This window comes from Schistocerca piceifrons, chromosome 10 (assembly GCF_021461385.2).
Source record: "Schistocerca piceifrons isolate TAMUIC-IGC-003096 chromosome 10, iqSchPice1.1, whole genome shotgun sequence".
NCBI classification, from domain to species: Eukaryota; Metazoa; Arthropoda; class Insecta; order Orthoptera; family Acrididae; genus Schistocerca; species Schistocerca piceifrons.
The window spans coordinates 95,578,661-95,596,004 of record NC_060147.1 but is presented as its reverse complement, the minus strand read 5'-3'; the positions used below and the strand labels follow the sequence as shown (position 1 = coordinate 95,596,004).

The 17,344-nt window shown below is 44.5% G+C and overlaps 1 protein-coding gene across 1 annotated transcript in view; it reads right to left on the bottom strand.

The window, feature by feature from the left end:
• Window positions 1-17,344, bottom strand: part of LOC124719073 (serine protease 33-like) — a 177,106-nt gene that overhangs the window by 24,871 nt on the left and 134,891 nt on the right. Inside the window, exon 5 of the mRNA XM_047244755.1 lies at window positions 5,662-5,948. Within this exon, the coding sequence (XP_047100711.1) occupies window positions 5,662-5,948 (287 nt within the window). The remainder of the gene's footprint in view (window positions 1-5,661; window positions 5,949-17,344) is intronic.

Genomic DNA, 17,344 nt, shown 5'->3' with positions numbered 1-17,344 from the left:
ACATTGAAACCAAAGAGTAACGAAACTGAAAAGTTTAACTGACTCCATTTTCATCATTTGGCTTCTTTAAAAAAGTTTAAAAAAATGAAATTAGTAAATATGAATTTAGCCTAATTTCAGGGGGCACGAAAACCGGACTTTTAACGTCCGCTCGGGACGTTCGACCGGATATCATAGTTTTCATTTAAAAACGGGGCTGTCCGGTCTAAAACTGGACGTTTGGCAAAGCTAGTTGAATAGTTTTATCTCAACCACTGTTTTGTCCACTTCATGCAAGTGAAGGCTCGACACATCAAAGTGATGTGCAGGAGCTTCCACCAGTAGTATCACAGCCGCTACAGATGTGGCATTTCTGGATGAATCTGACTTGACATTGCCAGTGCCACCACCAAAACCACACTGAATGTAGAAGAGTGTGCTACAGCCAGGTTTTCAACACGCTCAAAAATGAAGAAATGTGAAGGCATTCCAGTGTACTACAGTTAATTGCTGACATACTTTAGGCGAATGAAAGCTACTAAAAGTCACAAAGCTAGGCTGTCATGCAAGAAAAAGTCCTAAAAATTGTGTATAACGCTGTAATCAATAAATTTTGTGTAAATTTCATGTTCGACTACTTTTTTAATGTCAGTACTTTCATGGAAGTACACTAATACTTATTACCCGTCGAGAGAATTGAATGTGCGCATATTCATATGATGTCTGGCTGCAGCCATAATGACTGCCAGAAGTGGTAATTACGCACCTTTGTGCAACGAAATCACTTTAAATCCGGCCAGTCTGAGGAACTCCGCGGTAAAGAGTGGATAGTATTAACACATTTTGGTTAACATTTAAGCCACTGAATCGATTTCAGCCGAACTTGGTACACGTATCATTATTATTTTTTTGTTAAAAATAATCTTCATTAATACAATACAATACAATGATAATTATACAAATAACCCACCACCTAAACTAATTAGTATCATTATCTATGGAAACAGTGGATATGGTGGTAAGAACCACCCACCTATCAAGGGGTGAGGATGGGGATGAAAAATAGCTGTAGGTCTCGGCTTACGAATATCTAGACTTTATTCAGCCCGATTCTGAGAAAGAGAGCACTTAGTAACATGCAACAAACTTTACACATAATTTCAAACCATTACGAAACGTTTTCTCGCTGACAATCCCCACGAAATAATGAAAGCAAAGAAGTTTACCGCTTATTACATTTCTGCCGTTCATGCAGAAATACTGCCACATCATCTATGGCGTTTTAATTTATTACTTCTTTACTTTCAGTTATACTTGCGACTATGACTGTTGATATTTTTAAAAATATCGGGAACTTGATATATCGATATTTAAAAAATATCATTATCTGCTCTCAATATGCCAAAAAAAGTTATCGTTGCATCGACGGTAAAACTATCGGCTGCACATTGTGAAAATATTGCCAATTTTAGAGCTGTATACTTAAGTGTTGATTTATTATTAGATATTCTGTATATCAACAAGCAAGCAGCCTGATTATCCCCCCCCTCCTCAGAGCAAGAACTGAAAGGAAAACGATGCACGTTCACACTCTTGGCGATAACCGTTTTGCAAACAATGACAACTGCAGGTAAGCGGAACAATAAAAGGTGTCCGATGGGTTTGTCGTTCGGTTTCATCACACATCGGATTTGTCTGGAACACCTCATGTCGACTTCCCTGTTTCTTCATTTCTGCAAATGCCAGCGACCTAGCAGTTGTAGTGTCAAAATTGCGTGCTGAAGGTAAACGTTGCAGTTTCTGTTGGCAGCGCCGATTACGTCAGCATTTCCACTCACACGTCTCCGCCCACCGCAAATACCAATCTTGTCATTTAGATTTTTCTTCATCAGTTTCAGCAGCTTTGTTGAAGAATGCCGAAGTGAAGAAATAGCATACTAGTTGCGATAAAAATGGTTTTTTAACGCAGCTGATGTGCTATTTTTTCACAGCGGATATTTTGTTATTCCACTCACATCGCCACCTCCAATATAACTGTGCAATCTATACTTGTTTCACACAGTCAAAGAGGAAGACTAGACGTGATGAAAGCACAAAAAGTAGTAGGACTCCTTCACACAGTAAAAGTAAAATTATGTTCTACTACAATTTCAAAATAACAACTTCAAATATTTTTCGAAAATTGTGAAAAAATATTATATTAAAAAATTATATTGGCACTCGATATCACCATTTCGATATCGATACATCGGCGAAAAAATAATGTCGCTATATTGATATCTTTTGGAAATACACTCCTGGAAATGGAAAAAAGAACACATTGACACCGGTGTGTCAGACCCACCATACTTGCTCCGGACACTGCGAGAGGGCTGTACAAGCAATGATCACACGCACGGCACAGCGGACACACCAGGAACCGCGGTGTTGGCCGTCGAATGGCGCTAGCTGCGCAGCATTTGTGCACCGCCGCCGTCAGTGTCAGCCAGTTTGCCGTGGCATACGGAGCTCCATCGCAGTCTTTAACACTGGTAGCATGCCGCGACAGCGTGGACGTGAACCGTATGTGCAGTTGACGGACTTTGAGCGAGGGCGTATAGTGGGCATGCGGGAGGCCGGGTGGACGTACCGCCGAATTGCTCAACACGTGGGGCGTGAGGTCTCCACAGTACATCGATGTTGTCGCCAGTGGTCGGCGGAAGGTGCACGTGCCCGTCGACCTGGGACCGGACCGCAGCGACGCACGGATGCACGCCAAGACCGTAGGATCCTACGCAGTGCCGTAGGGGACCGCACCGCCACTTCCCAGCAAATTAGGGACACTGTTGCTCCTGGGGTATCGGCGAGGACCATTCGCAACCTTCTCCATGAAGCTGGGCTACGGTCCCGCACACCGTTAGGCCGTCTTCCGCTCACGCCCCAACATCGTGCAGCCCGCCTCCAGTGGTGCCGCGACAGGCGTGAATGGAGGGACGAATGGAGACGTGTCGTCTTCAGCGATGAGAGTCGCTTCTGCCTTGATGCCAATGATGGTCGTATGCGTGTTTGGCGCCGTGCAGGTGAGCGCCACGATCAGGACTGCATACGACCGAGGCACACAGGGCCAACACCCGGCATCATGGTGTGGGGAGCGATCTCCTACATTGGCCGTACACCACTGGCGATCGTCGAGGGGACACTGAATAGTGCACGGTACATCCAAACCGTCATCGAACCCATCGTTCTACCATTCCTAGACCGGCAAGGGAACTTGCTGTTCCAACAGGACAATGCACGTCCGCATGTGTCCCGTGCCACCCAACGTGCTCTAGAAGGTGTAAGTCAACCACCCTGGCCAGCAAGATCTCCGGATCTGTCCCCCATTGAGCATGTTTGGGACTGGATGAAGCGTCGTCTCACGAGGTCTGCACGTCCAGCACGAACGCTGGTCCAACTGAGGCGCCAGGTGGAAATGGCATGGCAAGCCGTTCCACAGGACTACATCCAGCATCTCTACGATCGTCTCCATGGGAGAATAGCAGCCTGCATTGCTGCGAAAGGTGGATATACACTGTACTAGCGCCGACATTGTGCATGCTCTGTTGCCTGTGTCTATGTGCCTGTGGATCTGTCAGCGTGATCATGTGATGTATCTGACCTCAGGAATGTGTCAATAAAGTTTCCCCTTCCTGGGACAATGAATTCACGGTGTTCTTATTTCAATTTCCAGGAGTGTATGTCGATATTTTATCAACAGCCCTACTCGTGGCACACTTTGCAGACAGTATTCACATATACCACTCAATGTACCTGCAAAATTATGTCATTGTACGACACACAGTTCAGGATATATGAAGTCATAAACACTGAGATGCATGAAAAACAGCCGCATCATGAATTTTGTTTAACTTTATTAGTTCATTGCTACAAACTCTGTTCGCAATACATTTTGCAGATGGTATCGACATATGCCGATGAACGTACCTGCAGAATTATATAGCTGTATGACACGTATTTCATGAGATATAACTTCATAAACATTGAGCTGTGAGAAACGAATTTGCAGGGTGAAATTTTCTGGGATACAGGCAGTGCTGTTTTTATGGGGGAACGCTGGGGGATGCGTACCCCTAAACTTCTTCGTCGACAAAGTAATTTTTTTTTTACGATGTTGAGAACTTGGAAGAGTGCCAAAGATTTATTTCACGGACGTAAATTTTTTATTTCATTTTTTAGTGTTGCTAATTGCAGTACGAACGGTACCAGTGCAGTTTTTGGTGGGAAAAGCGATGTCATTGACTGTTTCAAGCATTTCGAAGCTGCGGCAACCGTTCTCGACAACTGAATCGCTGGCAGCCAGTTCGACAAGCACGTAGTGCCCTCGCCCCCTAATAGTGGGCGATGGTAGTGTTAAACGGATATGCGTACGCTCAAACACCGCGCTACCGATAGTTGTCTCCACGGTCCCGCTACCATCATCCTTCGCGATTCATTACCGTCTTGTCGCTTGTGCGACAGTGTGTCCTGTCTTTCGTTGCAATTGTAAGTTAAGTTGGAGGTGAGAGGTGAGCAGAAAACTAGGGGTTGATGGGAATCGCATGCTTCATTTGAGGTCATGTAAACTGAAGTGTTCGATACCACATTATCTTGTAGATTTGGGTGTTTCTCGGTATTGCCTGCTTCATTTTAGCAGCATTTCAACTGAAGAGTCCGATACCGTTTTTTTTTTTTTAGTTCGAAATGTTGATGACGTTATGGCTAAAAGCAGACAGGTGGTATCCCATGCTTCGGTTATAAGTAATTTTCGCCGCATTATATCCAATATCGGAGTACCCTCAAACTTTTTTTTTTGGAAAAAAAGCGCTGGATACAGGTGAAATATGTGATATGCGTATGTGGGCAAATGTGAGAGTAAACAGCTCCTGCTAAACCAATTACAACCATATAACTTGCAGTCTGGAAAGAAATACTCTTGGGGTAAGAAAGAGCAATGATGATAATGATGGGATGATAATGTGGAGAGAGAGGGGGGGAAAAGGCTATGGACAGAGAAAAAGTGAGGGAGAAATGGACAGGAAAGGGAAAAGCAAGATTGAGGAGGAGGTTATGGAGAGAGAAAGGAAAGAGGAGGACAGGTTGGAGGAGAAAGAGAGGGGAAGGAGGAGGTGGGCAGAGAGAGAGGGGGGAGACATGGATAGAGAGAGGGGATGAGGGGATAGATTTGAGGGGGAGACGGAGGGGTTGAGGAGGAGATACAAGGGGTGAGGAGGAGGTAGAGGAGATGAGAATGAGATAGAGGGGTTGATTAGGCGATAGAAAGGGCTGGAGGAGAGAGAGGGGACTGGATAAAATATAGGGGGAAGGAGCCGATGGGTAAGGATAGTGGGTAGGAGCGGGTGGGCAGAGAGAGTGGAGAGGAGCAGATGGGCAGGAAGAGGATCAGAAGCAGATGGGCAGAGAGTGATGGTGATGGAAGTGAACAAAGAGAGGGAGAGAAGGAGATGGACATGGAGAAGGAGGAGGAAGACATGGACTAATAGAATTCGAATAAATACGTACCCGGGCAACACTCGGTACTAGCTAGTTATTTGTAAAATGAGTTTGTTTTCTGTAATGTGAAAATGTCACATGCTAAACAAACATCTTGGGGAACGAAGTGAGTTCGTTGCCTGCAGCCTGGGCAGGCTACAGTTGCGGACTCACCACGCAGGCGGCCTGAGAGCCGTCTAGCCGGCCGGCGCAGAGGTGTCCCGGCCCCAGGGACACGTCAGAGACGCGCTGGTAGAGGCGGCGGCAGCGGCGCGTCTCCAGAAGAGGCAGGCGCGCCTCCAGCAGCCGGCCGGGGGCGGGGGTGGAGGCGGCGGCGGAGCGGCTGGACCGCCCCCAGCCCGTGGCCACGCAGCTGGCGGCGGCGGGGGCGGAGGCGGCTCGCGGCGGGGGCAGGCACGCCGGCGTCACGCCGCTGGCCGGCCACGTCAGCTGCAGCAGGGCTGCCACACAAACAGCGGGTCAGTGGAAGCAGGGCTGCCAACCCCACATACAAGCAACATATTGGCTTAAGTTAGGCCACGACAGCTGCAGCAGGGCTGCCACAGAAACGTTGTGTCAGCGGTGGCGGGGCTGCCAACCGCCAAGAACAAGCAGTGCATCGACTGAATGGGGGCTGTGACATGCCACACACATGAAACGCATCAAGCCGGGTTTCCACATGCAACAAAAATGACACAACAGCAAGTGATATGATGGCCGATGGGGCAGCGGAGCTGAATGCTGCAGTTTCCACATGCTCCTGTCAAAAGTGTCGTCGCATTGTTTTCAGTGTGGCGTCAGCTGGAATTGTTCATACGGATATTGGTCTTGTCATTCAGGTTATAGTGTTAGAACTGAGCTAAGAATCCAATAAAGAAGAAGAGAAAGCACGATTGTTGGATTTAGAAGCGGAATTTATGCACAAATAGCACAAAGGCATCAAGCAAGTAAATGGACGTAACACTCTTAAACGAAAACCCATACACTTTCGGGTAACAAAAAGCTAATTCAGAGTACTTGTAAAGCTGTGGTTTGAGCTCTAACTCCGATACTCACATTAAAGAAGCAGTTCCGGCTCAAGAACAACTAGAAGTGACACAGATAATCACCATTTGTTGATTACATATTTCCAACATTTAGGCCTATACCACTTTCTCAAAAGTACAATTTCAAAGATTTTGTGTGGTATGTTGGATGCTATCTATGACGCCGTAAAGACTCATTTAAAAACTAATATTTTCACTTCTGCAGCCCACATCAGTTAAATACAACGAAATATTCTATCCTTCACCGAATTTTGGAGCTATAATTCGTGCCAGCGCACTAAAAGATACGAGATTTAGTTGATTTCATTTATTAAAAATCAAACTCAATCTGACATAATACTGCCACTAGAGACTTCCTTTTTCACATCCACTGGACAAATGTTTAAAGAGCGTTGAAGTTTCCAGTACTAGAATCTTGTTATCGGAATATACTGCCAGTATGGCTTTAATTTTCACCATTTTTAGAATAAATTGAGCTGCTTTGAAACCACACATCACCTTTCACTAATCAAATAATAACTGCTTACTCACACACAAAATTTATTTGTGTATCATATAATAGAAACATCATATACTTTCACCTCGTAAATTAATCATATGTACGTAACTACAATGGCAGAACCTTTATACAACAAAGTCACACACCTTACCACTGTCCCACAATAAACCACACTCAAAACAATGTATTTTGCAGTGGTACTTAACGCAGTGTATCATAGGAACTAAATATTTTCCTAAAACAAAAGTATCTTAGACTTCAACATAGCCTTTTACACTGTCGACTTCAAACATTTTACTTGTCAATCTTGGCAATCTAAATTTCTTGCCAAGTACAGTGCGATGGTTTCGTTCATACTTGACTTCTCGCCAGCAATACGTCAGGTCCGGCACAATAAAGTCAGAGTGGAAGCAGGTAGCATCAGTCGCTCCTCAGCGCTTGGTATTAGGTCCTATACTCTTTTCATTGTACGTCATCAATGTGTCATCAATTTTGCCCACTGCTAACCCCACATGCTGATGACCTCCAGTAGTATCTAACGTAAGTGCAAAACCAATAAACCTGAAGACAGCTATGTAGGACCTGTGTGCAGTATAAAGACTGGCGCAACTCATCCAAAACTCCAGCAGTATTGGTTGGTCATTCTAGACTCATTAGCCAGAAATATCTGGAATTCATACCATCTTTAACCCTAAATTGGATTAATACCAACTTGTCTCCTTCATTAAAGAGACTAGGACTAATAACAGATGAAAATCTAAACTGGACCGAGCATATAACTGCAATGTGCAAGGAGGTATCAGCATTTCTCCATGTCCTATGAAAATATAAAAAGCTCTTCCCTCTTGATATGAAAAAGAAACTTGTACAAACACTTACAGTTCCAAGTTGGGTTGGGTTGTTTGGGGGAAGAGACCGAGGTCATCGGTCTCCTCGGATTAGGGAAGGATGGGGAAGGAAGTCGGCCGTGGGCCGTGCCCTTTCAAAGCAACCATCCCGACATTTGCCTGGAGCGATTTAGGGAAATCACAGGAAACCTAAATCAGGATGGCCGGATGCAGGATTGAACCGTCGTCCTCCCGATTTCCAACTGATTACAGTGGACGTTATCCTGCATGACCTATCTCAGGAAGCTCATGGCGTCTAGTTGTGAATGCCTGTGATCGTTATGTTTGTGATGTTTCAGTCTTTGATCAAATTTCATCATCATATGCAAAGCTATTCTGGCTGCATGCAAACAAGCGTAGAGACTTCAATACCTTCTGTCTTCTCTTTGTCTTATCAATGAACACAGTCTCTCATCTTACTCCTTGATCTTAATGTTATTTTCTGAACAAAATGGCAAAAGCACCTGTTCCCGTCAGAGCAAAATCCTTTCTATCGCACTCCATCATTCGACCACTTTCTCGAAGTCCTTCTCAGTAGCATGATCCCGACTCTGGAACAACCTCTCGCATTGTATTAGAAAAGTGAATAACATCTCCAGCTTCAGAAGACAAGTTATGACATCTCTACTAAAGGTACAGCAATGGTTACCATTAGCTCTGTACAATCTCGTTACCTTGTACATCCTTCTTTCCAACCACAACTTTCTCAAATGGTTCAAATGGCTCTGAGCACTATGCGACTTAACTTCTGAGGTCATCAGTCGCCTAGAACTTAGAACTAATTAAACCTAACTAACCTAAGGACATCACACACATCCATGCCCGAGGCAGGATTCGAACCTGCGACCGTAGCGGTCATGCGGTTCCAGACAAAAAGCGCCTTTAACCGCACGGCCACACCGGCCGGCCAACTTTCTCATTTTCCAGTATTCTTAGCGAGTGCAGTCTCCTTAAATTTCCTTTCCCCAGAATTCATTGTACATAAAAACGTCTATTTTGAGCATGTATTAATTCTTTTTATATCTGCCACTATCTTTATTGTTATTATTGTCATTACTATTATTATTATTATTACTACTACTACTATAATCACTATTAGTGGCAGCAGCTACAGTAGTAGAAGTAATGCCACAATTAACATCACTAGTTCATAACTATGTAACACCCCACCCATCACTTATCTGGTACTGGCGTGTGTTCACCCCAGCTAATTGACTAACAGATCAACAGAGAGTGCAAAACTGCCACAATATTGGATAGCGCAAAGAAAGTAATAAGGCCCTGTGACTCCTGATTGACCTGTGGTGGCAGTGTTAACATTAATTGATTCAGAATTGATCCCTTTTAATTAAAAAGGGGTGCACATTGATGTTATATTCAGCTATTGAACACCAGATGCAAATGTTGAACATTAAATTAATTAAGAAAGTGACTTGATTGAAAACAGATGCAGTCGATTAGCACAACTTTATTTTAACTCACAACCTTCAATCATCACATTACATGAGTCTCCTAACAGGCAGTGGGAATAAATTGCATTTACATGGAGTAAACCGCGATAAATAAAAATTAATTCCTATCAACTGACCCAGATGTAACCCAAAGAGCGATAAGAATTCTACAATACACGGCACATGAAACCCTCGTGGAAACTTTCCGGCATGATCCAACAAATTAATCAGTGGCCTAACTCAAGCCAGAGAGGGCGCAATATCACCGAGTTCAGCGTGGTGGGGCATCGTCATCGTGCGGACGTTGGCCAGCCTTGTGGTGCTGCAAGGCTGCGCTAGTCTATTCACTCCTAGCTACCTTGCCCAGTACATAGCTGAACGAAAACTTTCTATTTACAAGCTCAATCATACTGTTTGCTGTCCTAAACTGCAGAGATGCTGACTCTCTCTCAGGCAAGCTGAGTAAAGAGCGCCACGTCTGCACTCTAGGCAATCTGGGAACGGAAGACCTCTACTGAGAGCACGTTGACTCTGCCACTCTGAGTACCCATTTTTTCGAAATACAGTTCTCAGATGTTCCAATTCCTGGGGTAGACTCTCTGCGTCAGAGAGATTCAACGTGCTCTCCGCCCAACCACTGCAGCACTACCTGTTGAGATGGATGAAGTCACGAGGGAGGAGGTAGGCACTGCATTTATTCCATACACAGGCGCACTCTCGGGGAAAATCGCCCGCATTCTGAAGAAACACCGGGTCGGAACTGTGTTTTGTCCTCCAAATAAAACTCGTGCACTGGTGGGGAGTGCCAAAGATGACCTCGGTTTGAGGAAGGCCGGCGTGTACCAGATTCCGTGTCAATGTGGCAAGTCGTATATTGGTCAGACGATGCGTACCGTCGAGGATCGATGCCGTGAACACCAGAGGCACACTCGACTGATGTATCCGAGCAAGTCGGCGGTCGCTGAACATTGTTTGTCGGAAAATCACGCCATGGAGTATGACCGCACGAGGATTCTGGTACAGACGTCGAGATACTGGGACAGCGTTGTTAGAGAGGCCATCGAAATTCGCACCAATGACGACCTCATAAACCGTGACTGTGGCTATAATCTTAGCAAGGCTTGGGAACCAGCGATCGGGTTAATCAAGAGTAAATCGAGCAGACGTATAGTTGGTGACGACCACGGCGGACAGAGCCATCACACCGACGTCATCTCAGACGCCGTCGCAATCTGTTCCACCGCGCGACCGTGGCGCTGGGCGCGGACGGCGGAGGGAGCGCGCCGCGGTCGGAGGGTATTTAAATATGCCGCCGCCGCCACCGAACCCAGTTCCCTCTGAGCAGCCATAGCGTACGGATCTCCGTGCCGGCACGTTCACAGGAGCTCAGTCCGTCAGTTCACCTGATGATGGCGACATGTTTGATCGCCGAAATATTGTGCCCGTTGGACACTATAGACCGGCAGCATACCCGTGGATATTTTGATTATCAAATACGCCGGGAGAAACTCAAGAATCACAATGTTAACATAAATAATATTCACGTTAAGTGTAACCTCCCCACAAAATAATTTGTAATAAAATATAATAATTATTATGATTCTATTTATTGTGTAACCTCAGAGCAAAATTGGTTCCCATTTATAACCTCCTTACAGAAATTCATTCACATTTAACCTCCACACAAAATTTGTTTCCCATTTAATAAAAGCTCGAAACAGAAAAATTCCTAAACGTCGTAATAAAAAATAAATTCAGTAACCTGGTAGAATTTGGACGACAGCAGCGCTGCGTCATGGCCCTGCAAGATCATTCTGAATAAAAAAAAGCAAAAATTCTTACCTCAATAAAAACGGCGAATATATCTGCTCTTATATAAAAAATTTTCCGACACAGCTCTTTGCAATGCTGGCCGACAGATTTGTCATTTTATGAATGGAAGCAACTGATTTTTCTATTGCTATAATCGGGATGATCATGGATGGGAGAAATTAGTAAATTCTTTAAATTGAAATGAATGGTTGTTAAAAGTTACTTTTTTATGAGGAAGATTATTATTACGAGAGTTTTAAAACATTTACATGGGACTTCACATAACATTACTAGATATGCGCGAGGCTGCTTTTTACCTTATACAATAATACTCAGGCTCCGGCATCGCTGCACCGCGACCGGCCCAGCCAACATGATACACCACACTCGACAGACTAGCGACTGCTCGCTAGCAACAACTTACTGCTGCTGCTACACAGTTCGTACTGCAGTCAACACTGCTCTTTGGTCTCAGATTCTCTTATAGCTTACATATCGCAGGCAGCACATACCTCTTACAACCATGCAACCACAATATTGACTGCCAATGGCAACAGGAGATGTCCAATGGTGAAGGCCACGGAGCGTAGTTAGTGCTAGTGATATTGATACAAAGTAGAGCAATGGCAACGATAAACAAAGCAAACCTTGCGTTATATCTACACCAACAGTTGGCGAAGTTGACAGTTCTTCGAAAAGGAGCACAAGGAGTTTCGCAGAGTGAGAAAGACGTGGCAAATGAATATTAGCGTTTCTGCAAGATGGGTCTGTGGAATGTGTGGCGTCGAATACGCTGCAGTGTGCGGACAATGTACTTGAGGAGTACAATGACGACGATACGCGCTTAACAAATGAAAATGATACTGAAACAGGTGTCGCGCCCTGCAGTTTATCTTCCTTGTCGGATAGGGAACCACAAATTAGTAAAGGACAACCGTCGTCCAAGCAGCGGGTACTAAACATGATTACGTACACGGAAGTTCATCTGCAGGGTAGGGAAAACAATTATGAACAGATTTCGATTAAGTCCGCAACAATATGACGATGTAGTGCATAACAAAAACTACGGACATTCAAGGGAGGACATGGCGCACTTGTTACAAAAACCGGTGTTTGCGTGTTTCAAGGGTGCTAGGTACAGCTTAAACACAGGATGTGCATGATAGTGAGCTACTACGTTATGCACATCAAATTGCGCGCCACATAGATTACAGTGATTTCAAAGGAAGCAAACAGTGCTACAGAACTGGTAGTCGTAAGGCAGCGAAATTTCAAACAAAAAAAGTGTCATTTTGACGCTGCATAGCAAACTGCGGAATCTTCCCGAAAATATTTGAGATAAATAAACGTATCCCATAGTTCAGTAAGGAATTTGTTTTCAATTCCGACCAATCGGGATTTGAAGAGGAAATGCATGTGAAAGGAACCCTGGAAATTAGAGGAACCAAGAGAGTTGTGTCAAGATCAACGAAGATCAGCGCCTTTAACGCACTCCTATACAATTATGACGACTGTTAATATGGATGGTAAATTGGCTGGCAAGTAATTTGTTGCGCTGTGATAAGTAGGAGGTGCTTTGGCCCCTACGATTCTTCCTCGTGTGCGTGATCTTGCAAGGGCAGCAGGGAATATTTACGTCACAGCACATCAAGAGTGAGCAAATGGGCGTAAGAGAAACACAACTATGGTAGGAGCATTTCTTTTGGCCAATAGCTGGTCGAAATAACTTGCTTTTTCTTGATTCCTGGTATGAGTATAAAAATCATACTCGTTTAGAGGAAACCATTCCTGCTGAAAACGTGTGACATTGCGATTCATACCACCTAGAGCTATTGGAGAAATTCAGCATCTGGGTGTTTTTCTTTTTTTTCGTGCTTACAAAACATGATATCGCACTATCTGCAGCTCCGCCTTGAAGGATAGCAGTTTCACGATAAGCTCCACGGGAGACTGTTTCTCATTCGGTTGCACGACATCACATTCCATCAGTTCTCATCACCCCGTTACACCAGGATGATTCTACACGCATTCCTTGAGAGTGGACACCTAGCTGGACGTCCTTCACGGTTTGTAACTCACACTTTGGCGCATAATTTTTCATTCGCTATTCATTGAGCAAGTTAATGGTTTCTTTTGAACACTACTGAAGTGTCGACGATGTCCATTTTTGAAATGTAATACATACACCCCATAGAAGGTTGATCTCTCCACTTCTCAGACATTAATCTTCTATCGCTCTCTTGAAGCACATGGACTATTCCTCGAGTTTTATACGCCACTGGAAGTAATCCTTGTTTCCCATAATCCGGATACACTCCAGATATGTCTCTGAGACATACCGGGAGAGTCTCAGAAGGTTGAATTTTCCCGTGCAACTGTAAACTGTGGAAGTGCAGGTACTGGAAGAGGCACAGTTTGTCCGTGTCTCCCGTTCGGTCCTCCCTTTTAATCGTCGATTCGACAAATTTCCACAAGCGCTCATATTACGTATGTGGACCGATGGAGCGTCCGACGAGACAAATTCCATAGAATGCTTTACAAATTCATGCTGGAATCTTTCTTTTTTCAAGGTGTAGCAAGACTTAAAGCCATGGTTCAAAGGGGTTAAGCACTACGGGACTTTAACATCTGAGGTCATCAGTCTCCTAGACTTAGAACTGCTTAAAACTAACTAACCTAAGGACATCACACACATTCATGCCCGAGGCAGGATTCGAACCTGCGACCGTAGAACCAGCGCGGTTCCGGACTGAAGCGTCTAGAACCGCTCAGCCACAGCGGCCGTCTTTAAAGCCATTTGTTATAACTCTGGTCCCTGGCAACGAATGTTTTTCCTGTCATAACTGTTAACACATCACTTTTCACACGAGTGTTACTAAAGATTGAATTTGCGACCTCGCACTCAAGGAATTCCTTGTGAGTTATCGACGAACACCGCTTGCGACTACTACGCGTTCTGTCGAGATGTGATATTCGCGAATGACAGTGCTCCTATCGGTGAACAAAACAGGATAGCTGAAATAGACGAAGCGTATATAGCTACCAAGAAATGCAGTAAAGGACGGTCACTAAAAAATGAAACTGAATACAAAAACTGATCTTCGGAGGCATTGAAAGGGAATCCTGGAAGTACTTCATAGTTCGCGTATATTCGAGGTGCAAGAAAACTTCTGTCTCTCTCATAAAGCACTTCATCTTACCAGGGATCAAAGTTGTAACAGATGGCTTTAAATCCTACTGTACAATGAGGAACGGAGGATTCTGAGCCGTGTGGCTTAATGAGCGATATTCCCGCCGCTGGTATGGGTCATCTTTCCGGCGGTGTGCGCAGAGCGCATGGTGGCGCCACCTACCGGGCCGATGAGGGAGCGAGGGCTAAGCTCTAGCAAGTAGCGAGGATTTTGCTTTGGGACGCCAATAGTTCAATTCTTTTATCTTGGCGGTTCGCGCATGCCCGCTCAGACGCGGGAGATTGCTGCGTTGCCAGTTGTACGCCCCAAGAGAAGCAGCGCCATAGTATAGTTCGCAAACTTAACGTTTAGGGTGGAGCGCGCAGTTTATGAAGTAAAGCCACCACGGCCGCATTAACCCTTTCGCTGCTACAGAGACGTGCTCCCCGCATTCCGCGATGTGCCCGATTTTGTCATCATTGCACTGCTCGCCTGTGCAGACACATGGTGTTTCGACTGCTTTGACACAGTTTATCATTCGATTTCACAAAAACTAAGTGGCCCAAAAATTTGATTTTTACACATCTTCTTGACTGATACCTTCCCCCCATAAATGACTTAATTTTGTTTCGAAGTTCAACGCAGTTATTGTGCAGCATTAGATGTAGTAAACCATTGCACGAAATTTTGAAGAGTTTGCAGAGGTAAAAGTCCATAGCGTATACTTTCCGTATGGTCGATTTTAGCTGCCACTAGAAATTTCAAAAAATTACATTCAAACGAATAAAATTCATGTAGTAAGACACTTCGATATTGCTTTTAAAGAAAGAAAATATTAAACACCAAGCAAGGTTTGAACTCAGAACCTTTCGCTTAGCAGCCATACACTTTAACCACTACACTACCACTGCTTGTCGTTCAATAAATCACCCAGAGGACTTTAAAATATCACGCAAAATACCGACAAACACTGTTGGTATGACTATGAATTACTTACGATTCGTCGAAGTACAATAAGAAATAAACAATTACCGCTGTTCTTTATTGCGAAAAAGCGATTAGTGAGAATGATACAAACACCTTTCCTTGCTATCGCCTGAATTAGGAGGCTTGTTTGGTTTAATTAATTAATGGAATATGAAGCAATTGGTATAAAGAATGCTTTTTCCAAACTTTCTATAAAAGTAAGTCTGCAATCAAGACATTGCTTTTGTTCAATTACTTTGTTTATGACTGAACGTTTCTAAAACTGAAGACACTCGTCCGTGCTCTGCACTGCAGTCGAGCTCTGGCAACGTCGTTCTCTGTTCATTGGCTGACTCTGTTTTGTGATGTCAGATGCGCAGAACGAACCTAAACTCGGCCGCCGTCATAAATGACCCGCACTTTAGGAGTAACGTCGTATTTCCAAGTCTGGCGGACAGCACAGGTGCCGTGCGAGGCAGCAGGAAGAGCGCATCTAAAAGGGTCTGTTTGCCCGGGTGATGAGCCGTAGGAAATATCGCCGGCGTGGAAGCAGTCAAGTTACTGGGCAGCCGTTGGTGTATTTCGCTTGCTACATCTCTCCGGGCAGCGGGATCTGCGGCGGCTGGCTTCGTCGAACAAGCAAGATGGTAAGGGCCTTGCTTGTGCTGTAAATTGTGGCCGGAATCGACTACTGCGTTCTGTACTGTTGACTTCATTTCCTTAGCTGGCCCTTGCTACTCCTACTATGTCCTCGAATAAGTTTAATTTCAGCTTGCTTCGTACGCAGTGTTCTAGTGAGAGCTGTATGTGATGTGATGATCAACATTTACTAGGGCCTGGAGTGCTGATACATTCTGTTTGTAGATTGCTACTGTCAGTGTTTAACCGTCATTGCCGGCCGAGGTGGCCGAACGGTTCTAGGCGCTACAGTCTGGAACCACGCGCCCGCTACGGTGAGCAGGTTCGACTGCCGCCTCGGGCATGGATGTGTGTGATGTCCTTAGGTTAGTTAGGTTCAGGTAGTTCTGTTTTAGGGGACTGATGACCTCAGAAGTTAAGTCCCATAGTGCTCAGAGCCATTTGAACCATAACCATCATTGAAAACAGTTTGGTTGGTCCTTGTCTAAGTGCCGTCTGGTTATTGTATTTATATCACACGACGGAGTTAAGCTGACCAACTGGATAAAATTTTCCCTGGGTATATTTTGCCGTGAATTGCAATAACATTACTGTTACGTTTCTATCTGAAGTAACAGTGTGTCTGAGAGACACGTGTGTAATACTAAATGAGTTGTTTCATAAATTCTTACGAGTTACTGAGAGGCCAGTTGTTATTGTATGTTTAATAGTGTGAACCTGATTCTATTAATGAAACTACAAGAATTCCTTCAATGACCGTATGTGGATTTTGTAATTAATTCTGATTTAATCACAAATTTAAGTGTGGCTATTTGCTGCATTTTGATTTCGTTTTATCGGGACTTCTGCTTTTTGTCTTGATAGCGGGTGCAGGGTCCTGGGTTGCGTCCTGCTTGTGCTGTTGTATATTTTCCGCCCCCTTTGCCCGCGCATGCCTGCTGTCCCTGTATCTAGTTCACTCGCGGCTTAATGTATAATTGGCCTTACGCACATAAGATAATAGATTTGTACTGCTTAGCTAATGTTCATTAATAGGTTGATTAATTCTACAGATGATGTGCTGTAACGAATAATTGTGTTTTAGTTACTTAAGGCAGATGCCAGTCTCTTGTAGATACCCACTAGTTCTGGGATTTTTCGTGCCTATTCGTGACCGTTGCTGATCCCGTTTGGGGGTCCAGGCTGAGCCTGTACTGGAAACAGCGGAGTTTATTGAATCCCACGAGGTTGCTTGGTCCCAGGAAATTTTATATTTTATCCTACATTGTAGGGTGCCTGCCATTTAAGTAAGGTGGTAGAGTGCCATGGCATCTGATTTGTTGTTGCCTGTACTCTGAATTACTTGGGTTATACCAATCACTGCAGTAACGAGACTATATTTTCTCGT